Source organism: Cottoperca gobio, chromosome 17 (assembly GCF_900634415.1).
Source record: "Cottoperca gobio chromosome 17, fCotGob3.1, whole genome shotgun sequence".
Classification (NCBI taxonomy): domain Eukaryota; kingdom Metazoa; phylum Chordata; class Actinopteri; order Perciformes; family Bovichtidae; genus Cottoperca; species Cottoperca gobio.
Window position 1 is genome coordinate 15,619,993 of NC_041371.1, and position 24,540 is coordinate 15,644,532.

Below are 24,540 nucleotides of genomic sequence, written 5' to 3' on the forward strand. Positions count from 1 at the left end.
TAAGTGTTATTGCATTTTACACACAAAAAATGCAGGCATTTAAAAAAAGTAGGAAGATGAGATTATTTCTTTATTGTTATCTTTTAATAAGGAAGTAATTGTTGAGAGGATACAACCATATTAGTATTTTCAGATGATCTTTCCTAATTTAAAAAAACTAAATTAAGTTGTTTTGCCTATCCTCATAGCAGTATACCTAATTTAATCAATTCCCCAAAAATTCCATGTAAACGTTGAAAGTGCTATTTGTTCAATATTTACTATTACTATTAAAACATATTTAAAACAATCAAATATCAAAATTGGCTGGACATCTTTTTGTAGGACCATGTAGTTTTCTTAATATTAGATATTCGCTCTTCCTATATATCATTTAAATCCAAAGTGCAGCAACATAGACACTATATTGGTTAATTAAGTTAATATCTACAGTCATTACAAAAAGATGAGATTCAAACTATCCATCATATGACGAGCCATCAGAGCCACCCTCTGATTGGCTGAGCGTGTCCCATGCGTGTTGTGGTAAACAAAATCCGAGATGCGTGTGCATGCGTAGAAGTGGTAATGGAGGATAGTGATCTATTCACAGGGGGCTTAGTTAGCAAGCGGTCTTCTTTCTCTTATGTTCTCAACTGCTGTTTCTATTGATTACGAGGTGCTTATAACGCAAAGGAACATCGTCTGAATCAAACGAGAGCAGGCTGTAAGTACTTGCCTGTCGAGTTCTTTAACGGCCGTCCCAGAATGCTAGCTGCCTAACTCCCAATGCTAATCTTATGGCTAAACTAGCCGGAACTGCTCTACTGCTAATGTCGATGCTAGGGGTCGGGTGTAGTCTATTTCCTGGAATATATATATATAACTGGCTTGGCGAACGATACTTTCACTTATTGTGTTGTCTGTTAAACTTAACTGAAACAATTGTTGAACGTCGCTTACAAGAATACGCTAGCTCTATTTGTATAACAAACCAAGTGTTACGAACACGTTAACCATAGCTCGGTCCAAGTTTGCGAACGGCACACCATACGAATGAGCTCTAAAGGATGTAACGCAGCTATGGTGTTTTTTGTAATACAGGAAATAGTCACATCCCATCACGGCATTAACGTGAATTAGATAGCTAGCTAGATAGTTAGCTGTCTTGTGATTATTACTTTTTCTTTGAGACACCATGGAAACAGGATGGCAAGTTCACTCTGAGTAGTATATGTTAATTTGTACTATCATGTAACGTTACGTGACCACATTGAAAACATTCATGCTATCAGACTAGCCAATGCTATGTGTCATTGCATACCGGTATTCGTTATACGAATTGGGTCATGTTTCTTGAGCAAGTTAGCAAGTAAGCTAATGTTAGCTGCCTGGTCGTCCACAGTTGGGCAGAATTAAAGAGACGCGTTTTTAACCAATCAGCGGTGGTTATAGCTTTTCCAGCCAACGTTATCCCGCTCCATAGTGAGGAAACGTATACAAACCAAACGCATACAACAGTGACTTAAAATGGTTATGCTAGGCTCTCTCTACTATTCAGAACCAGCGATATTAAGAACAAAACATTGTAGCCTTAATTTACAATGTCAAAACATGTATAGCGACAAGGTTGCACCCACTTAAAGATATATCGTGCAGTTATCACAAGGGTTACCAAGCAGTTAGAACGTTGACACTGTTAGCAACCAGTTTGGGAAATCCTGAAAAATAAATGTGCCGAAATATACAATGTCATATATCATAATGGCTACTTACTTCTAAATATCGTTTTAATTATTGGCTGTAGATATTCGTTTTCAATTATTCAATTGGGCCATAGGGGTGCAGGCCAACAAATGCAAGGTCCAGTTGAAGAGGCCTGGCTGTCTGTAGAAAATGAACAGTGGTACAGCTGATTTTAAACCCATACTTAATCAGCATATCACATCATAAACTCACAATTTCTCCATTTACAATCTGCAGGAGCTGCCATTGAGTTTTGGGATGGCATCTGATGGGGTTTCCCAAAACCATGGTTCCAAAGGGATCATGACTTTTTACCCCACTGTTGAGGAATTCAAGAACTTCACTCGCTACGTTGCATATGTGGAGTCCCAGGGAGCACATAAAGCAGGCCTGGCTAAAGTAAGTACAGACGCACGGCACGTGTTCACACGTGTCATATTCATTGTCATTGTTTATGGGATCATATTTATTGGCAGTAAAGAATGGTGAGCAAATGTAAAACAAGACATTTGCAAAGGAACAATCATCAGTGACACATTGTTGACAGCTATCATACAATTATGATTTCTTTCTGTTTTTTGATACATATGTTGATGCTGGCTTGTTGGAGAGAAAAAATGCATTTATACCTCTAAAGCTTTGTTGGAGAATAATTTTGTTAATCCACTGTCCACTTTTCTACTCCAAGATTGTCCCACCAAAGGAATGGAAGCCCAGAAGCTCTTATGACGATATAGACGATTTGGTGATCCCTGCACCCATTCAGCAGGTGGTGACAGGCCAGTCAGGCCTTTTCACACAATATAACATTCAGAAGAAGTCCATGACCGTGAGAGAATTTCGCAAGATTGCCAACAGTGACAAGTGAGAAGTGCAGTTTAAATCTGTTACATCTGCAACCTTTTTGATGGTGAAAGTTGATTAATGTATTTATGTTGGTGCTTTATTAAATATTGTTAATACCTCTTTTATAGGTTCTGTAGTCCACATTATGATGACTTTGAGGAGCTGGAAAGGAAGTACTGGAAGAATGTGACATTTAACCCTCCCATATATGGAGCAGATGTTAATGGATCTCTATATGGCCATGTGAGTTGACATTTCTGTGATGTTGTTGCTGTAGTTAGTAAATATGCATCAATATTGATGTTTTTTTCTGAGTGCCGTCTGTTTAACCGTTGATCTGATACACAAGGGATGCTGATGACATTACTGATGGTAGTCTTTGTTTGTCACCTCTTCAAGTCTCATCTGTTTATCTTTTATTATCCGCACTAATCCTGCAGGACGTCAAGGACTGGAACATTTGCCATCTGGACACCATTTTGGATACCGTTGAATGTGAAAGCGGCATCACTATTGAGGGTGTTAATACACCCTACTTGTATTTTGGCATGTGGAAGACTACCTTTGCATGGCACACTGAGGACATGGATCTCTACAGTATCAACTACTTGCACTTTGGAGAGCCCAAATCATGGTGAGAAGGACACAAACTTCTTTTCTTGATCAGATGCATGTTTTGATATTTATTTCCCACTTCTGATTAAAACCCAGAGGAATCGCAATAAGGACGATTCCACACAGAAAAGACAGGCTTCCTATTACATATGAATTTTTCAGTATTAATATTTTCTTATTCGTGATACTACTGACAACCCACTGTAGTATATAAATAATTGTATAATATCAGTTTACTGTGCCTAAGAAGACTTATTTCAATATGTGCAGGTACTGTGTTCCTCCAGAGCATGGCAAAAGATTGGAGCGTTTGGCGAAAGGTAAGAGACAAACGCAATATTTTGTGTAGATGTATATAGTATACGGCTGTTCTTCACTATCATGGACTCTAACATCTGTCTGCTCTCTTCTTCTAGGGTTCTTTCCTGGAAGTTCCCAAAATTGTGAGGCCTTTCTGAGGCACAAGATGACTCTCATCTCTCCCTCTATACTGAAGAAGTATGGTATTCCGTTTGAAAAGGTACGAGTTAGTGTTTGTTAGTTTGTATTTCAGACACAGAGGGCCATTTCTCCAAATGTATAAACTGCACACTAATACTTTTTTTTACTTCTCCCTAAGATTACTCAGGAGGCTGGTGAGTTCATGATAACGTTCCCCTACGCCTATCACGCTGGTTTCAACCACGGTTTCAACTGTGCAGAATCTACTAACTTTGCAACCGAGAGATGGATCGAGTACGGCAAGCAAGCCGTTTTGGTGAGGAATCGCCAAATGACGGCATAGAAAACCATACCAAACGTACTGTAAATGCAACAATATCATCTGTAACATTTGCCATTTGAATCACATTCTTTTTGTGTTCTTCTTTCCTTATAGTGCTCGTGCCGTAAAGACATGGTAAAGATTTCCATGGATGTATTTGTAAAGAAATACCAGCCAGATCGCTATGAACAGTGGCTGGCAGGGCGAGATGTGTTACCCATTGACCACACACGGCCCACTCCAGAGGCCAAGGAGTTCTTGGGGGAGTCCTTTAATGACATCACCTGCAACAGTAACTCCATGGAGAGCTGTGGGGAGGACGGAGAGCGGAAGAGGTGGGTCCTTTACTACAGAAAAGAATGTCCTTGTGTTAAATGGTTTATACTGTAAAATGTTTTAGTACTCGCTGTTGGGAATACCCATGGGCATGTCAGCCCACGACATGTGAATGGAGACAATCATTCCTATGATCTGTGCTTTTTATAAAGCAATGTACATGAAAGCTAGTTATTTAGTATTCTACCAATAGGGCCTTAGAAATATTTACTTTAGAAAGTTTTGTGCCCAAGGCACACCAAAGTGCAAGCCAATATTTCAAGGCACGCCTATATCTATATCTATGCAGAACACATGTTATTAATCTGTAAATGTTTATTTTTATTTACTTATGCCAAACTAAAATAGAAAAACGGCTATATTACTCATGAAATATTTATGAACAAAACAGTTTAAAAAAATAATTTGAAACTTTGTAAAATGACATCAAAGCAGCAACTTAACAGGTCACAAAATAAAAATTGAGGTAATGGAACTGCACGTGCAGCTGACTCAGAAGATGCACGGGCTGCACGCCTCGAGATCGTGCAAGTAACCGCTGTGCACAAAACAAGATGTTTTGTTTTTTGTATAGCTGTATATTGCATAATTCTGTGGTTTGTCGCTAAAGGCTATGGCACAACTCGCCTCACGCAGTGTTTTGGTACCACTTCTCTAGAATATAAAATATACAATATATAATTTCTAAAGTGCCAGTTACTCTTAGATTAAAGACCGAAGCAAATTGGTTAATAATTACTTTAGACAAAAAGAATCACTGCTTTTCATTTAATAATAATTAGCGTGACATACACGATCAAACAGTTTGACACAATTACACCTGAAGACTGTTGAGTACAACCACTGTCTTCTCTGTTGGCTCCACTAGAGCAGTTTAAGTGGCTTGCTAAAGACATTTTTGAATCTAGTTTTTGTGTTTTTGAGTTTTAGTATCAACATTTGTTTGTTGTAAGAGTTATTTGGCATGGTTTTGTTTCAACTGAAAAAAACAAATAATGTGTTCAATCCTCAGCACTACACACAGGATAGAGACCAAGAGACACAGAGTGTGTCTGGAGGTGCCTGAGGAGGTTGTTCCCAAGGATGAAGATGAGGAAGATGTGGAGCAGTATGGGAAGCGTCCAAGGCTAAGCCTTATCCCTCCACGTACTATGTCACAAGATGGCAAGAAAATGAAAGGTATTATGACCTGTGCATTATCTTCTAGTTTCCTGTAGGTAAGCCTCCAATATAATCTTTTATTATCGTGTTATGGTGATAGAAAGTAGAGTTGAAGAGTAGAGTGCTTTTTTCACCATCACTTCCTAAACACAGACCTCTTATTTTATTTGCAGGCCCACCAAAGTTGGTTGTCACACCAACCAAGCTCACATTATTGGATCCATTTCACAGGAGCTTGACCCAAAATAACAGCGATGTAAGTCGCCCCCCACATTACACCAAGACTCGCGCCCCTGCGATCTCGTCTCAGTCGCAGCCCAGAAACGGACATCTATCAGTGTCAGCAGCACCTTCATGGACAGAAGCCACCACTCAGCCTTCCCGCAAAATGGGAGTAGCCAGCCTGCTCTTCCACAGGACTCTGAGTCCAAAAGACGCTCTTCAAGTGCACGGCTACAATCTCGAGAAGCAGCAGCAGCCTCACACACAGCTGCAGGTGCACAGCTATGCCAGAGAGCATCAACCCCGTCACCTCCAACACAAAGCCTGTACACCTTCACTCGCACAGGTCCAGCCGTTGCCTCAGGCACCAAGCTGTGAAAGAACGGAGCCACAGTCAGAATCCAAGATTGTTCTTCCCGAAGCAGCGCTGAATGAATCAGAAGCACAGAGTCTTGTGGAGCAGGACCAAGCGGAGGACAAACCTGAAATATCAATGCCTGTTGAGGATCAGGCTGAAGTGGAGCCCACTTGCAAGTCTGCTTCCTCTCTGACTCAAACACCACTCAAAGAGTTGAGCAAAACAGAGATGGAGGCCCCCAAGCACAAGCGAAAGGTATGGGTTTCTTTTTTTGCTTTGGTATTTTTTAATAGAGCATGCATTTACAAGAAGACTCATACCAAACATACAACAAGTGAAATGTCATTTAAAAATGTTAGTCATTGCTGGCTCTCTGTGTCACTTGCATGTTTGAGCAAGTTATGTTCTATGTTGCATGCATTTCCTTTTCTGTCACTTGACACCAAATTATCCAAAAAAGCAGCAACAAGACTTTTTGGTGGCTCTGTACTGGTGTATTTCACTTGCATGATGTTTGCATACTAATCTCTTTGAGCTCAGCATTATTACTAATTCTACTAATGCATTAATAATTCTAATAGCACAAAAGATATTGGTGATCTCTCTGGAGGCAGAATGCACATTATCAGGCATTATTGCAGAGTCTTCCCTGAATGTTCAACGTTATCCATGCTGTTCAAACTACAGAGTAAGCAATCCCCCCTTGTGGATAGTGGCATTATCATCCTGAATGACACCATTCCTGTCAGGAAACCAGTCGCTGGTGAGGTGAAGGTGGTCGCTCAGAATCATCACGTAAGTAGTTACTAGCTGTGGCCAAATTCTCAAAAGGAAATGTATGCATACCAGTACAGAGCTCCCGAATACATCTCAAAACGCACTTCATGGCAACTGATGTTATGTGCATTGCTACAGATGCCGTATAATTCCTGTTTTTGAAGTTTTTTCTTGCTGTATACTTCTTGCTCCAGCAGGTGTCAGAAGAGCAGTCATACTGCAAGTCGGTTGTGAAGAAGCAACAGCAGCAGGCTCAGCTCTGTAAACTGCCTCGTCATCACCCTCTCGTCAGAGAGGTGCACAGTGACGATGGTACGCACTTGTTTACTTCATCTGCATAATGTAGTAGTTTCATTGTACGGTGCCAGTTTACCCAAACATCACATTTACAGTCATACAATTAGGTCTTGTTCTGATTACTTGTTTTACCCATTTTATTCTATTTCCATTATCATTTTCTTCTTCTTCTTAACTTATCATGGCTTAAATCTCGCGTTCTCTCACCCCACTATCTGTAGATGAGTACATAAATGTGGAGTTTGAGCAAGTGGAGAAAGAGGAGTGGGCGAAGCCGCTGACCCAGCTGTGGCAGAGTCGGCCGTACAACCCTCGGGCAGAGAGAGAGTATAACAAGAGCATGGGCAAGAAGGCCCCCTACTGCTCCATCTGCCTGCTCTTCCACACTTACCATCAGGTGACAAATACAAGCATTTTATGTGTTTATGAAGTTAGATCTATTTTTTAATGTTCCTTCTATTATAGTTGTCTGCATTTCATAAATACGTGTCATTTAGGACAATCCACCTCTGAAGTACACACCATTACAGCGGAAATGGTGTGATGGACTGTGTGATGTTTGACCGTGTTGATGGTCATGAGAACTGGGATAATAAAGAATAATACTATTCTTTTTTTTATTTTATTTTTTGGATGACATCAAAGCTCAAGTCAAACACCGATGTCTTTATTTCATGTTTTACTTCAATTATAGCTCGTTGTTGTAATATCTGTTGTTGTAATATCTGTTCTTTAAAAGTGTTGCTTATTTGCTCACAGATTATATATATTTAATATATTTGCCAAGTTAAATAGTTCTATGGCACATTTATTTATTTAATTAATTCAAAGTGCTTTACAAAAACATTCAAAGTATTAAGACATGGTGCAAAAGAAACGCATTATAAAATACATAACAGTCAAAAGAGTCTTAAAGTGAAACAAATGTCTCATTGGCCACAGTAATATATGAATTATGTTAACATAAATGTGCATTGATTTATCACTTAACAGATTTGAGTTTGTTCTGAGTACTGGATCCATCAGATACTCGTATAACAAGCCTCTTGGCTTTTTTTTTTCTTTCTCCCCTCAAGTCCGAGTCCAGTAGTGGGAGTTCCAGCGTGACGTTGGTAACCGGTCCAGGGGGCCGCCAGTGGTCCAAGCCGCTCATCCCTGAAATGTGTTTCAACACCCAGTCTAGCAAGATGAATGATAACGGGGAGGGCCAGCTGTCTAACCCTCATGTAGCAGAGGACGGGACCAGCCGGCTGGTCAGCTGTGCTCAGTGCTGCGTCCGCGTACACACCAGTAAGCCTTTTTTCTGTTATGAACAGGTATCTATTAAAGTATGCATCGGTAGGAACACCGATGTTCTGTTCAGATCTTTTGTTATTCTTTAGGAAACTACTGTTACACACATATTGAGCTTTTATTCACAGAGCTAGTGCTATAAGTTATTTGCAAATGTTTTCTTATTTGAATCATTTTTCTTCTCCAATAATGTTTTATTTTGGTGTAGCTTGGTTTGGTCGTTCTATCGCCTGATCATTTATTTAACCTCCCATATGACTAATAACCATGCTTTGATTGCAGCATGTGAATGTGTGACATGTTCTTCTCTGGTCCCGTTCAGGTTGCTATGGTGTGTCTGGGGATGGAGCAGAGCGAGACGACTGGCTGTGCGCCCGCTGTGAGGCTGATGCCATCACCAAGGTTAGTTAATTCGGCTGCTTTCAGTAGATGGTCATTATTTTGAGTCAAATTATTTAATTATATCATCATACTGATAACAGACAAACCCAAAAAGCACAGCCGCAGAGTTGTTGTATCCCTGCATCTGGTCGCCCTGTATTATAGAACATTTAGTGACTGTTCAATAACCAGACAGTGTCACTGTCAGGAAGTCCAGCATCACATGACGATGTTAAGTAAGCACAGTGAGAACATTGGTCGGAAAAGCCTAAAGAAATGTGAGCAGTGCACCAATGTTTTATTTATCTAATGCTAATGACATCCACTGGCCTTACATGTCTCATGTCTGCATGTGTTTGTTTTTCAGATAAAAACATTCTAAATAGTGAAAACATTTGGTCTATGAGCAGCTTGAAGTGAAAACCATATTAAGGGTTTTTAATATTAAAAAACCAGCTGTATTCCTTAGATGACAGACCAGTGCCAGCGTGTGACAGTCATCAGTATGTAATAACATGAGATAAACTTTAATGATTCCATGCAGAGAAATAGAAGTTTTTTTTATATCTAAGGGAATTGCAGCTGTTGCAGCTGAAACCTTTTGTGGCCCCATTGTGAGTATCACGATGGGCTCTTTAGTTCTACAGCAGTTCTTTGTTGAATTTTAAGTACAACGAAGAATAAAAATGTGCATGTGCACCATGTTATAAAGCTTATCCAGTCTCTTACAGGCAGTCCTTATTTTACTTAAAGCACAATACAAACCATTAGGTACCTTTTTTACTGGATTAATAGTTTAATACAATTAACAAACACCACTTTTGGCACACTTGTATGAACTCGGCTCTCTGCTACCGCTCCCTTTGTGCTGAGACAGTGAGCGTGTTCCCTTCCTTTTGTGTGTTATTGTTTGGGGAATTTGTTTTCCCAAATTTGTTTGTAAAATCTATATTTAAATTTCCATTGCTTTCAGCATTCCTGTCTGCTCAGAACAATAGATTGTTGTGAAACGTGCTGGGAACGTGCTGGGCACACACACACACATTTCATCACCAATGAAGCAATGCTTCACTTTAAATATCAATGTGACACCTCACTGGACTTTGGCTTCACACTGCTTCTGTTTTAAGTAGGATGAAAGCTTTTGAGTTTTCCTTTTAGTATAAGTATATTAAGAAGTATAGTCATTTATTTTAGTCAAATAATAGAACTATAAATGCTGTGGATCTTTGCTAAGGAGTTCCTGATGTTACTGGCTCTGGATGCCTCCATCAAGTTTCTTCTCGATTATTGTGACCCGACTGACTTTCCTGTAATATTTTGTGTATTTTCCAACAGTGGTTTGTTTAATATCTGTAGAGAAAGGTGTGTTAGACTACAACTGTTGTGGCAGAAAGGTTTCCACAGGATTTAGATGAACAATGTGGCATTTGTTTATCAAGAGCAGCATTTTTCTTTTTAAGGTGAAGTGAACTTTGATGATATAAAGGCAAACTAACCAATTTAAATCCAGAACCGGTCTGCTCACTTCATTCCCTGAGAGTGTCTTCCTTACTGAACCTGTCTGCTTCTGTTTATTTATTAATGACACTGCAGTTCACTGACTCGCAGTGTTGTACGTTAGAAGGTTTTAAGAAAGTGCACAGCTGCCATATGAGGTACACGGTGGATTTGAGAGAAACAAAGGATTAGCTATAGATTGAGCTTCACATGGCTGATACCTATTCATCTCATCAGTAGAGGAGAATTGGTTATCCCCAGTTTTAAATAAATAATACAGAGAAGAACATCATGTATCCAAACATCAGATGTGATGACGATAAATGAATCTGTTGTCAGAGTTGGTATGTTTTTAACTTTCTTTAAATGACACATTGTTTTGTTTTTCTTCCTCCAGGACTGCTGCCTTTGTTCGATGAGAGGCGGCGCTCTGCAGAGAGCCAACAACGACAAGTAAGTAATGGCAGCAGACAATAGAGCTGCCACCATATAAAACTTTCATTTGTGGACCAGAAGCTGTATTACAGGAACGACCCATCTTTAAAGTTGTATTACTCGTGTATAGTAGTCATGGTAATCTGAGCCTGTCCCTAATTTAGAACAGTACAAAATTAAGATAGGAGTTTAATGATACGGACTTAAACGTGCACTGACCTTTGTAATAGGATTTACTGGACATTAAACAACGAGGGGTCAGTCTATTCATTATAGGGAGAAGGGGAAATTGGTTTCATGGGAAAGGCAGTACGGTGGTTATTGGTTGGACCCACAGCATGAGGGCGCCACTGAAGCTGGAGTGTTTTCTAGGATGGTAAAGGGCTCTTGCTTCTTCTTAAATATCATGGGATCTTAAAGAAGTAGACGGTAGAAAACCCTTTTCAGTTCTCCCAGTGCCACTTTTTCTTTTCTAAGAAATGTCCTGTTCCATTTTATTTTAATGCCTTTAGCGCCTTGAGATTGCTTTTAGCTTTGAGAGGCGCTTTACAAATACAATTTATTATTATTATTATTATTATTATTATTAATAGGAACGTCCTTATGCTCACAGTCATGAGACGTGAAAGCAGAGGCAAGAAAAACGACTCAATAAGGATTTTTGATGTTTACAAAACAGCCCAGACATAGTGGGACTGGTTGCTCCACAACAGATTGCTAACCATGCTTCCCATTCACTCTCCTTTGGCCTCATTAAGTCTGTTACTGCTAAAGTCCATCTGGTGGATCAAGCCCCTCAAACTAAATGCACTTTTTAATTGCAAACACAGGCAGACACAGTAGACGTGTGTGTGCAGTTGGCACATGCCCTTCGCCTGTGGTTACACTTTATCGCTCGGTGTAAAGCGAAGTAAGTGACTGGCACTTTAAATGGCAGGAAACACGTTTACACAGAACCAACATTTTCCTATTTTGAATGGCTTATGACAATGTGGCACTTCCTATTTTTGTGCAGACGAATCCATTTATCTATTAGCTACAGACTGGACCATGATTAAAATAAAACATGTAATGTGCTGGTTGTTTCAATAGTTGGTGTTCATCTTATTAAACTTGTGAAGTTCAGTTTCAACATGAAATGTCATAAAAATGTAGAACTATGTTTTGTGTTCTTAAATCATCAGTGACAGGTGTTTGGTTTCTATACCAATCTATATACTTGTTCCTTTTGTTTGTCAAACTATTGTTTCCAGTTATCTTTCATGCTCAAGTTAAAACTTTATTTGTTCTAATAACAATTTTATGTGGGGATACCTTTTAGTCAGGTTTAAAATGATTTAGCTGAACAGTCTTAATATTAAAGACTTCTCAATATTTTCATCCCTGAAAATGCAAATGTCAATTTTTTATAATCTCATTTCAAATGTGTATGTTTTGTTCTATTAAGAATAGCACGTTATATAAATGAATAAAGTAGTCCTAGTTTAGATCATATGTAGACATTGACTTGTAGTCCTAAATACAAGTTAATGTCTATCTGCTTTACATAATGTTAGCTGTTTAATTGGGTAACCCCATTGCTTAATACGTGCTCTAACATTTCTAGAAACTGGACATTGAATTGTTTGTCCTAAATCTACTTCATGTTTGCCTTTTACACAGATGGGTTCATGTGCTGTGTGCCATCACTGTGCTGGAAGCTCGCTTTGTCAACGTCACTGAGCGAGGCCCCATTGACCTCTCTGCTATTCCACTGCCACGGTTCAAACTGGTAAGACTCACAACAGAGGTTTTATAGCCGTAGGCACGAAGGTTCCAGTTGTTGATTTAACTGTAGTTGCCCTGCCTCCATTTCAGAGTTTTCCTATTTAAAACTGTTATTATTCCTTGACATACAGACAATTAGTCCTGGGGCGATTCAGCAACGCCATCAACTGTGAAAATACATTATTAGGCAAAACGTGCGCCGTCACGGCACAAGAGCTCATTGTAGTCTCGGTCAAAGTTTAGATTATCCCGGAAAACAAACTGCAGCTCAGAAAACCAAGCAATAATGTGCAGCTCTGTATTAGAAGTGGTTTATTACGGCAGTACAGCTGCTACACACAAACACTTTAGGCGAAAGCTTCCAGAGCACTTTGTCAAAACGGTACCATCCAGCATGATATATTAGGAAGATCATCAACACATGTTTCTGTTAGTGCATGGCACTTAAAATGTATTTTCTAAATGTTTCTTCATTGCCTCCTTTTTTTCAAATGTTATTTCTGCACCGCTGCTGTTATGCTAACAAAACGGTACAACAGGCGTCATCTAACGCTGTTTTTATATTTTCTGTTTAAATATTTCTGTATGATTTGAGAAAATGGCTTTAAACCAACTTTACAAACTGTCAAGTTTTTTTTACTTAAGTCAAGTAATTAAGTAAAGATACAGATTCTCCAATTCAGGGAAAGAGTTGCTATGACATGCAGTCACTAAAGTAATCTGTGCCACAGCAATCCCTTTTGAACTTGAGATCCAGTATTTTCTCTGATCAGGCTTCTTTCCAATAGGGTCTGTTTATTATAATTCATAATGTAACAAAGCAGTGACCTTTAAAAATTATTATTATCATTTTTATTATTATTATTATAATGTACTTTATGTGTTGAATAATATATAAAAAATATAAATAAGACAAGTTTTTAGTTTAATTCATCGGGGAATAAAAAAAATAATCGATATATATAAATTGTTAGATTAATCATCAACTCATTTATGGCACTATGAGTCGGCACTATGAGCCTGCTGTTTTTGTTTTTGACCCATTTCACCATAGTGAAACTTGCTGCCGTTGGTTGGCTGTCCTTACCCAGTTTCACTTCTCGATCTTTCCCCTTTATTATTCTGAATAATGGCTGCTGCTTTAACTGCATTATGGAGCTGTAACTTTCTGACCACATTTGATGAAAAACAAAAAAGACATGGAAATAATACACAGGGTTTTTTGAATTGCAAATAACGTGAAAGGCAGATGGTATGCTTGTGGTGCCTCAGTCACATGCAAACAGTCTATTATTACAGGTTCACAATGGTTGGCCTTGTCTCCATTGTTATAGGTCTTGACTTCAACGGATTTACTTCTAAATAAGAACATATGATGTCAGAACACCATGAAATGATCAAAAGGAAGTTGTGTAATTTCCCTCTTAACATATCTGTGTTCCAGTTGGTGTCTGGGACTGCCTGCCTTTTACTCCCTTTTGATAACTCTTTTCTTTTTTTATCTTTCTCCCTCTCATCCTCCACACTTGGCTTATTTCCTCGCTCCTCCTTTCCTTCCTTTGCTTTAACCTGCCTCTCGTCACATTTCCTCTTGACTCTTCCGCTATTCCCCCTCCTCGCTTGTCTTTGTCACTCTGGTAGAAGTGTGCATACTGCAGGAAACGGATGAAGAGGGAGGTGAATGGCTGCTGTGTCCAGTGCTCCCACGGGCGCTGCTCGACGGCGTTTCACCCCACCTGCGCTCAGGCAGTCGGTAACCTCATGCACCCAGAGGACTGGCCATTCATAGTCTTCATCACCTGCCACAGACACAAAATGCCCCTCATACCTGAGGTAACCTAGCTGAAATACAATCAGGCCAATAATAATGGATTAGAAAGGTGATCTTATGAAACTGTGTTTGGATGTTGGGGAGTTTTTTGTGAGTTAAAAAAAACTGTGTCTGATCTTATTGCTTCGCTTCTATTTGGTTAAGCTGAGCAATAATCTAAATTTAAATATTGATACCACTCTTTTCACTCTTAAGAACTGACAAGCATATTGAAAAAATATGATTTAAAAACACAAGTTTATACTTTCTGAACGCCAAAGAAAAGAGCAGAGAGGTTTGATTGCCTTTGTCAATGCTCTCATACTATTCCATTTCACAAATGGCGCTATTGTTGGTAAAACCTAAAGTAAGCTGTGTTTTTCTCAGTTCCTTGTTCTAAAGAAAGTTTCCCTGAGTGGACTCGGTGATTTCCACTGCAGGAAGGTGATGTAATCAGCAGGCCCATACAAGGAGCCCCATTTAGCCTTAATGGTGTCTGAAGATGGGCTGTATGATTTATTTATTTTTAGAAATACTGTTGTTGAATTCCAACTCGTACTGTACGAGTAAATCCTCTGCGATGTAAAGCTAAAGCTCCCGGTTTTTGTGCTCAACCTGTACGTGAAAAAATACTAATTAAAACGACCCGTTCTGGCACTGGTCCTTGCTCCCCTTGTACATTGCTTAGCAAACGATGCCCGATGAAGCTGAAATTTGGCCCATCTCTCAAATGTGTCGTGCGGCTAACAAATCAGGTCAGAAACAGGCTCCAATTGCAAAGTGTATGCCCATCTTTACGTGCTTTAAGGATCAGAGTCAGGCTTTTCAAGTATGTCAGATTTTGTGGAATATGCAATAAGGTTATAATGCCACGAGTGCCTCCCCTGCTCAATTAAAGTCATTTTTCCAGGCGTGAGTGTCGGCAACAGTTAAATCTTTTTTTACTGTCATAACTGAAGCTTGATTACACTTCTGTTAGGAACTGCGTCATTCTTTTCCCTGCTGTCCAGAGTGTGACATAACGTGTAATTTGTCGCTATTCCCCCATTTCATAACCTGGATAAATGCACCGATTCTCCGTCTTATTGTAGATGTTTGACATTGACTGTCTTTGTGAAGCCTCGCATCCTAACTTCCTGCACAGTAAACCAATCGACACAGGGAGTCGTACTTTTGTACATGCTCGTGCTGCTTTGGAGGAGATGCTGTTCACTGGATGCAAATGAACAAGCTGCGAGTGCTTCTTCTTTGCTGGTGTGGTATCCGAGTTATCTTTAGACTCGTGCTGTCAATTTTATACTACAACCTTATCTTTCATGTGGCCATGTAGTGATAATCTTTTACGCGTTAACGCTCCGTTTATGTCCCACAGCGCAACAAGGCTTCCATGCGTGAGCTGGCAGTTGGGCAGAGGGTGATCTGTAAATATAAAAATACCCGTTATTACCACAGCGAGGTGGTGGAACTGACAACAGCCACCTTCTACGAGGTCGTGTTCGACGACGGCTCCTACAGTGACAACCTCTTCCCAGAGGACATCCAGGTTAATACAATTGCTTCCAATCATTATTTACTCTATGAAAAGATGTTAAGGGGTGAAGTGTAATAACACACACGCATATATTTGGTGAGACTTTTATAAGCTGATTATAGTTCATGTAATACTCACCGAGTTCACAACTTTCTCTCTTTTCAGAACCGTGACTGCGTCCGCCTCGGTCCGCCCACCGAAGGTGATGCCGTTCAAGTGCGATGGACAGACGGGTTGATATATGGAGCCAAGTTTATGGCGTCGCACTCCATCCCCATGTACCTGGTAAAGCAGCTTTTCCATCCATCTTTCTGTCTCACTGACATGCTGACACTGCATCGTAAAGGGTCACTCGGTTTGTTAAAACCAAATAGCAGAGTTATGCTTCTCAACATATGGGGGATCTTGTGTGGTGAAAAGTTAAAATGTTGAGACTAAAAAGTGTTTGTGTCTGTGTGTGCATTCAGGTGGAGTTTGAGGATGGATCACAAATCAGTGTGAAGCGAGAAGAAATCTACACTCTTGATGAGAATCTGCCCAAACGAGTGAAGTCACGACTGGTAATTTAAAATCCGCCATTTTACCAGAAGGTCTCTGTCGTGCTTAGAAAAGATGTAGTGTGCACGCTTGGATTAATAACACTCATTCTTTGTTTGAGATTTGTAGCACTCATTTCTATTTCTGTTTGGTCCTCAGTCGGTGGCATCAGACATGCGCTTCGAGCTCTTCTCACAGGATGACGTCAAACAGAACTCCAAAAGGCAGCGAGTCATCAACTCGCGGTACAGAGAGGACTACGTCGAGCCAGTCATTTACCGAACCATCATGGACTGATTTCTCCTCCTCCTCCACCTCATCAACTCAGCGCAGAGAGATGCAGCTCCGGGTCTTTGTTTCTCTCTGTTCTTCTGTGGCTTGTCAGGCTACATATTTATGAACTACGGCTGGGACTTTAAATGACTTTTGTGTGCATTGAATTATATTCTTTGACCTGCGTTTCCCATCACACTCTGTAGATCATCCATTTCATGTTTTCATTTCCTTTTTCTCAGGAAGAAGCCATCAATGAATTATTAAATATGGAAAAGGTTCGACTATCTAATTGGGGCAAGATATAATTTTTTCCCTCTACCACCACATTTAGACTTTATGAATTATACAATGGACAGGTTTTCTACTTCATTGACATTTCTTCTATAAATGACCTTTTCCTCTCGACTTGCATCCTGATTTCATAATAATTTATCATAAACTTTGCAGTAAAGAACAATTGTGAGGTTTTATAGGAAGGGTCAGTTTTTTACTCATGAGGTTTATCAAAGGCAGAACTTTGAGCCAATCAGCTGTTGACGACAACAACTATTTTATTCATCAAGAACTGTGTTAACCCCAAAGAAATGAAATGATATCTCGAGGTCATCTTTTGACACGGCTTTAGATTGTATTTATGAATCATGTGATGCGATGCATGGAGTGATAAGTAATTATTCTCATAAGTGTGTCAACGTGCGGCTACTGTGAAGATAGAAGAAAACTAGACATGAGTTAAAGGCCCATGCCTTAGATTTCAAAGGGCCACGCATACTTTGTTTTTTCTAAAGCTTAAGGTTTATTATAACGATTGTAATTAATGTTATTATTACACTTTATTTATGCGAGTACATTGAGTTTAAAAACAAAGCTATTTTTGTCATGTCCTTTTCACAATCTGTAGAAAACGTAAGATGCATTTATATTTATTATATTGATGGTTTTCAGACATCCTGATTACATGTCGGGACTCGCTTTTCCTGTGTTGGGATTGTAGAGTGTGAATGGTGATCTGGCCTCTAAGCAAGAAGCACTTATTTTTACCTCCTGCCTGCCACGGGAGATTTACCATTTTGTCGACACATGGCCTCCACCAAGATTAGATTTTTTTTATTTTTTGTGTTTCTGCTAAAAGTTAGCTCTAGAGGTGAACATTGTAACCAGGTTCTAGGTTCATCCCAAATAAATGAAAATACGGAGATAATTTTCAGACTTGGGCAAGTTTTCTTTGATGTTGAGTCCTTTTTGTTTCTGCCTTTTGTGTTGAGAAAAGTCGCTGTGTTCTCAGGAGGATGTGCCGTAAACTATACTGTGTTCTTATTAGTTTTCATTCGGGCCTATGACCAAGACGGCATCAAAACTGTCCACTCTTTGTAAGCATCAACCGTTTGAGTAAAGTTTGGAGTAGGAAAAATAACCTATGATTTACTTTCTCTACATGTACCACACTTAGAAAAGAGTAGATGAAAGTGCTGAGATTCAGTCAGCTGCATTTCTTTTCCTTCTTTTTATGTTTTTGAACCAGGGGTGTGTGTCAGCCAGAGGGCCTGCAGCTGTGCCAAAGCAGGACGAGTCTTGACCGCTGCTGGAATTTGATTCGATGGATGGCTCCTGGCTCTCCGTATCACCACACTCTTTACAAACTCTATGAACTCCAGGTTTTGACGTGTAAAATCTTTAAACTTAATTGAGACCGTTATTATCCGGCATGTACTGGCATGTAACGTCCAATTTTCGTGTACACTAATACTTTGTGGTCGCTCACTCGTATAAACGGGTCATAAAGTTGAGCATGTCCATGAAACCAGTTTGAAATCTGCATTCCACTAATGCCCACCTAAAGGTTAACTTACAGGGGATATGTCATCACAGAAAGAAGTCTTTGTAGCAAGTCTGTCAATACCATCGATTTAAAAGTGGAATTTGAAAACTTCAAAGCCTTCTCTGGGGCTTTGGCCAATTTAACTCATGAGTTCTATCAGATCACATCCGCTAAAAGATGAAAAGATTACCAAATAAAAATAGAGCGATCATAAAAAGGGTTAGGTAAGTTAGATACTTATTTCTGAGGTGTCTGTTTGCATGAACAACCTGTCTTTAATGTTAGGGTTATAGAGTAATTGTAATATTATAGAGTTGTATTACAGTTGTCTGACTATAATTTAGAATAATCATTTCCATGTGACTCAACCTATAACATAGCTATTACGGTCAATAACTGGATATAAAACGGGTTGACTTCACAAGGCGACTGAGTTCTGGAAAGTGTCGCACCCAGCCCGCCAACCTTAAAAGTGTTCTTGTATCTTCTAACACTTATTAATTATATGCTTGAAAGATGGTAGAGTATAGAAAATGAATGTATCTCCTAACGCACAGGAGCAGGTGAAACTGTCAGGTTAGCCACGGGCACATGCTTGTGAGTTTGGTTCACTGATGCTCTGTGTTCCCTGAGGAAGTACATAGTTCTTTGAAAATGTATTAAGGGAATCTAGTTGCCATGCTGAACTGTCTGAAATTTCTAATGAAATGCCTCTGGGGAATATTTGCACTGCTTTAATTTAAAGAAATGCCCTCATTTTGTTTCTCCGTTCGTGTAACCTTAAAATTCTGCTGAAGGTTCGATTTATGTGTAGAGAGGATGGATGTGGCCATTCACATGTGGGCTGGCAGTAAGAAATGAGTGTCGACATCCTGCTATCTTTACATTCATGCAATACTTCTGCCCTCGCTGTTACTTCCTCCAAATTCCCTTACGGCGAGAAAGAAAAGCCTCTGACGCTTCAGAGCCGTTATTTCCCTGCTTTGGTTTTCAATCCTTTGTTGGTTGGCATTTTGTGGTTTTGTTATTCTTGTGTGTCTTGGTCATGGTATCTGTTAATGTCTGGTTTCTATGCTCGGTTGTTATGTGGAGTAGTGGAGAAGGGTGTAACTTGACTGAATAGACCAGTGTCATGTGAATTCATCAGAGAGTCCTGCCAGATTCTCTTAACCCTTTAAAGGCTACAGCCTACTCAACTTGACTTGTGGGGAAGCTCAGATGACAGTGCTATAGTTTACTGTAAATTAAACCATACTGCTACCAACTGAGAACAGAGGGCATCTCCACTGTAAGTATACAGAAAAATTGTTTTAAGATTTGCTGTATTGTATTTGAGGTTGGAGAATCTCAAGTAATTAAGTACTTATTTGTGTATACTCTCTTTGTAGTGTCTCTTGTTTGCTTTCTGATTCCTTGTCATTTGCATCAGACTGTTGAGTCCCTGATTCTGTCTTTTAAAACAATGGATTGAATCACGACGATGAAGGTATTCCTTGTAGCGACAAACCCACAGAGAAATATCACCTGTCTCTGCAGTTCTCTTCAGCCCTACAGAGCATTTTTACCGTCTTTAAGCTCATCATTTCTGGTTTAAAAGGCCCCAACTTTGCTGTTTTGGTTCGTTCTCACAGCTCTCAGCGCAGCTTTTGTTTGCAGTAGCCAGCTGTTTTCAGCCAAAAATAAAGCTCTGATAAACTATGCTATCTGCCCAGCATCAACTTTTTCACACTATAAAATGATACGTTATTACTTTTATTATGAGCTGTATTTATGAGCTTTTTGTAAATTACATTTATAAACAGTTATGAATGAATGATAACACTATAACATAGTTGTAATTATATTTAATTATGTATAATTACACAAGTGAACAAATTCTTACAAATAAAGCCTTCACTAACAGGCAGTTAAAATGTTGAAAAATGTTTTTACAGATTCATTATCACTTATGCATAATTGTTTATATATGGCTTACAAATTCTAAATAGGAGGGAAAATAAAGTGTTGCCAACAACTTAGTGCATACAATTTGCGCACACACACCTTCATGCTCGTACATATCTCACATAGTTGCAGCTATATAAATAGAAAGCAATAACACATTGACTAAATGTCTAAGCCATGCTTCCATAACATATCAGCCCGCCACACACTACAGTCAGGCAGATATACAGGTCTAAGAACTGTATAGACTGTTAAGGACACACTAGTCGTGTCAATAAGAAACCAGATGAGACAAATTATGGAGTGTGTAGCTTTTATCTGTTGGTTTATAGCAGTCATTAGTCCACAATGACAGAGTTTATAATATTTATTATAAATAGTTTTGGCTCATTGCTGACAACAGCCGCTGTAAAGATGTGTCTGCACATTGTTCATGGAAGGTCCTGCTGCATCACGTTAGAGCGGATACCTCCACCCACTGTTTCATATTTCCTTTACATCCTGATTTATATTTTTTATTATGCAAGCGTGTTAACTTCCTGTCCAACTTCCTTTATAAAATACTATATTGTAACGGTACGATCAAGACAGAAGGGAGGTGGGACTCAATTGCATGACACAGAGGCAGATAAATGTTGAATGGAACTGGTCTTTACTGAAAACTTTGCAGTTGCTATGGTACACGCATAGACAGCTGAACATACAAAGTATCAAGGGGTAATCCAGGAGCAGAGTCGGGTTACGGAAACAGGTTTGGTACACGGGCAGATACTCAGCCTAACAGCACAGCAGACAAGGATCAGGCAAGGGCAGAATCGAGTCAGCCAGGGGAATCAAACGCTTGGGAAACAGGAAACGGCACCTGACGTCCCAGGTGCATCAGGATGCTGGCGGTGGAAATCCTGGATCAGAGTATGGTCCACAATGTTCTTGGTAGCCACCCACTGTCTCTCCTCACGACCATACCCCTCCCAATCCACCAGGTATTGACGACCCCTGCCCCTCTCTCACCGCCAGGAGACGCTTGACCATGTAGACGTTCCCCCCCTCGAAGAACCGGGGGGAGGTGGGGGTTTGGTTGTGGGAACCAAATTACTCTCCTTCACAGGTTTTATTCTAGACACATGAAAGGTGGGGTGTACTCTCATGGACCGTGGTAATTGCAGCCTCACTGCTACAGGGTTGATGACTCTGGAGATCGGGAACGGGCCCACAAACCGTGGAGCCAATTTGCGTGACTCCACCCGTAGAGGAAGGTCCTTGGTGGACAACCACACCCTCTGTCCTGGAGCATAACTCGGTACAGGGATTCTCCTCTTATCAGCTGCCCTTTTATAGGTGGCGGAGCTGCGGAGGAGAGCTTGTCTTGCCCGACTCCACATCCGACGACAACGACGAACCATAGCTTGGGCTGACGGAACACTGGCCTCCAACTCCTAGTCCGGAAACAGAGGTGGCTGATACCCATACGCACACTGGAAAGGGGACAAACCAGAAGAAGAGACAGGTAAGGTATTATGAGCATACTCAACCCAGATTAGGTGCTTGCTCCAAGTTGTGGGGTTCTGGGAGATGAGACACCGTAGACAAGTCTCTAACTCCTGGTTCATCCTCTCAGACTGTCCGTTTGACTGGGGATGGTACCCAGATGTAAGGCTAACCTTGGCTCCCAAAAGTTCAAAAATCTTTCCAAAAACGAGAGACAAATTGAGGACCCCGATCGGAAACCACATCCCTCGGGAAACCATGGATCCGGAACACCTGAGAGAGAAGTACCTCTGCGGTTTCTTTCGCCGACGGAAGTTTGGGCAATGCAATGAACCATTTTACTGAACCCGTCAACCACGGTTAGGATAGTGGATTGTCCCTCTGAAATGGGTAGTCCAGTGACGAAATCCATAGAAATCTCTGCCCAAGGACGATGTGGCACTTGAAGGGGTCGTAGAAGACCCGATGGCGGTTGACGTGAGGACTTGTTGCGTGCACACACCGGACAGGCAGCCACGTACTCCCTGACCGCCCTCTCCATGGACGACCAACAGAACTGCTGCCGAATGACGAACAGGGTCCTCCGAAACCCGGGATGACAGGAAACGAGGGATGTATGGGCCCAATGAATCACCTGTGGGCACAACTGCTCTGGCACAAACAGACGATTATCGGGACCCCCCTCAGGAATCTGAATGTCTATATTGGCCTTTCTTACCTTCTCCTCGATTCCCCAGGTTACCGCTCCCACAACACGAGAAGGCGGCAACACGAATGAAGGGAGTCTGGGGGTCGGGTTGGGATCAAAAAGGCGGGATAGTGCGTCCGCCTTAATGTTCTTAAACCCCGGCTGATAGGTTAGTGTGAACTTGAAGCGGGTGAAAAACAAAGCCCATCGGGCTTGCCGGGAATTCAGTCTCTTCGCCGACTGAATGTACTGCAAGTTCTTGTGGTCCGTAAGAACCAGGAATGGCTGCTCTGCTGCTTCCAGCCAGTGTCGCCACTCCTCGAGCGCCACCTTAATGGCAAGTAACTCCCTGTTGCCGACATCGTAATTTCTTTCTGCTGGTGACAGCTTCTTGGACAAAAATGCACCTGGGTGTAATTTATTGTCCGAAACCGAGCGTTGGGACAGAACTGCTCCCACCCCCACATCTGACACGTACACCTCCACCACAAATTGTCTCTGGCAAGGTCAGGATGGGAGCGGAAACGAATCTCGTCTTCAGTCGTTGAAATGCCTTCTCAGCCCCCTCATTCCAACAGAACTTGACAGAAAGCGAGGTCAAGGCGAGTATAGGCGCTGCGACAGTGCTGTAATTCCTAATGAATGTTCGATAAAAGTTAGAAAACCCCAGGAACCTTTGCACCAGCTTCTGACTGGTGGGGGTAGTGACCGCACTGACCTTCACCTCATCCATTCGAATGCTATCCTCAGTGATGATAAATCCCAGAAACGAAACAGTCTTGACGTGGAACTCACATTTCTCCGCCTTGACAAACAGCAGGTTGTCGAGAAGGCGTCGTAACACTTGACCGACGTGCTGTATGTGGGTCTCCTCATCTGGTGAAAAAAATAAGGATGTCATCCAGATACACGAACACAAATCGATTAAGCATATCCCGGAGAACGTCATTAACCAGGGCCTGGAACACCGCTGGAGCGTTGGTCAGTCCAAAAGGCATTACAAGGTATTCGTAGTGTCTACTGGGAGTATTGAATGCGGTCTTCCACTCATCCCCTTCCCTTATCCTCACCAAATGATACGCGTTGCGTAGGTCCAGTTTGGTGAATATCTTGGCCCCTTGTAACAGCTCAAATGTATATAAGTGGAAGGGGATACCGATTCTTCAGTGATTTTGTTCAAACCTCGATAGTCAATACAGGGTCGTAAGGATTTGTCCTTCTCCACGAAAAAGAATCCCGCACCAGCGGGTGAAGACGAAGGACGAATAATCCTAGTTTTCAAGGCTCCCTCGATGTACTCCCTCATAGTCTCTCTCTCTGGCACAGACAGGGAATACAAATGACCCTTCGGAGGTGCAGCGCCCGGAAGTAGGTCAACCGGGCAGTCATACTCTCGGTGAGGTGGCAGAGCCGTGGCCCGGGTCTTAGTGAAGACCTCTTTAAGCCCCAAGTAGCACGCCGGAACCTTGGCCAAATCCGGAAAGTCCTTCTCCAGACTTCCACTGGGTCTTTTGTCCAAAGTAGTCATTCCCAGACCTCGTTCCTTGCAGCCTGGAAAACACGTGGTTGAACACCTCTGGTGCCATCCCAATACCGCTCCTCCGGCCCAGTCCATGTGAGGGTTGTGCTGGACTAGCCACGGATACCCCAGAATTTTCAGGTGTGTGGGAGCTTCAAACACATGGAACTCAATCTGTTCTGAATGTCCATTAGCCATGACCAGTTGCACAGGTTGAGTAATATGGGAAACTCGACACAGTACTCTGTCGTCCAGAGCCTTGGCTTTTACTGGACATCTATTAACAAAATGTCCAAACTCAGTGCAATAGATGCAGCGACCCTCTCTCATCCGGTGCTGTCTCTCCGCTTGAGACAGTTTGGTGCGGCCCAACTGCATCTCCTCGTCTGGTGAGGTTACTGTCGCCGAATAAGGTGGTCTCTGAATCCGAGAATACCCCGGACCTTGGGCAA

At 41.1% G+C, this 24,540-nt stretch overlaps 1 protein-coding gene across 5 annotated transcripts; it reads left to right on the plus strand.

Annotated features, from left to right (window-relative positions):
- Positions 1-527: 527 nt before the first annotated feature.
- LOC115022114 (lysine-specific demethylase 4A-like) lies at positions 528-17,831 on the plus strand. 5 transcript variants are annotated; one of them, XM_029452988.1, is made up of 23 exons: positions 528-706; positions 1,963-2,124; positions 2,414-2,589; positions 2,700-2,814; positions 3,012-3,205; positions 3,457-3,506; positions 3,603-3,706; positions 3,806-3,943; positions 4,064-4,284; positions 5,298-5,464; positions 5,620-6,281; positions 6,714-6,821; positions 6,998-7,115; positions 7,322-7,497; positions 8,177-8,390; positions 8,716-8,795; positions 10,672-10,727; positions 12,372-12,480; positions 14,118-14,309; positions 15,659-15,829; positions 15,983-16,102; positions 16,285-16,377; positions 16,514-16,651. In XM_029452988.1, exons 2-23 carry the CDS (start codon positions 1,984-1,986, stop codon positions 16,649-16,651), a joined length of 3,543 nt encoding a protein of 1,180 aa, XP_029308848.1. In that variant the 5' UTR covers positions 528-706; positions 1,963-1,983. The 5 variants fall into 5 exon arrangements, with proteins under 5 accessions (XP_029308848.1, XP_029308850.1, XP_029308851.1 ...); XM_029452990.1 differs by having other exon boundaries at positions 7,001-7,115; XM_029452991.1 differs by lacking the exon at positions 6,714-6,821.
- The last annotated feature ends 6,709 nt before the right edge of the window (positions 17,832-24,540 follow it).

Coding starts and splice junctions, on each gene's coding strand:
- LOC115022114 (XM_029452988.1), top strand. CDS start 1,984: ATGGCATCTGATGGGGTTTCCCAAAACCATGGTTCCAAAGGGATCATG. Junction 3,944..4,063: donor ACGGCAAGCAAGCCGTTTTG/GTGAGGAATCGC, acceptor CTTTCCTTATAG/TGCTCGTGCCGTAAAGACAT. Junction 15,830..15,982: donor TCTTCCCAGAGGACATCCAG/GTTAATACAATT, acceptor CTCTCTTTTCAG/AACCGTGACTGCGTCCGCCT.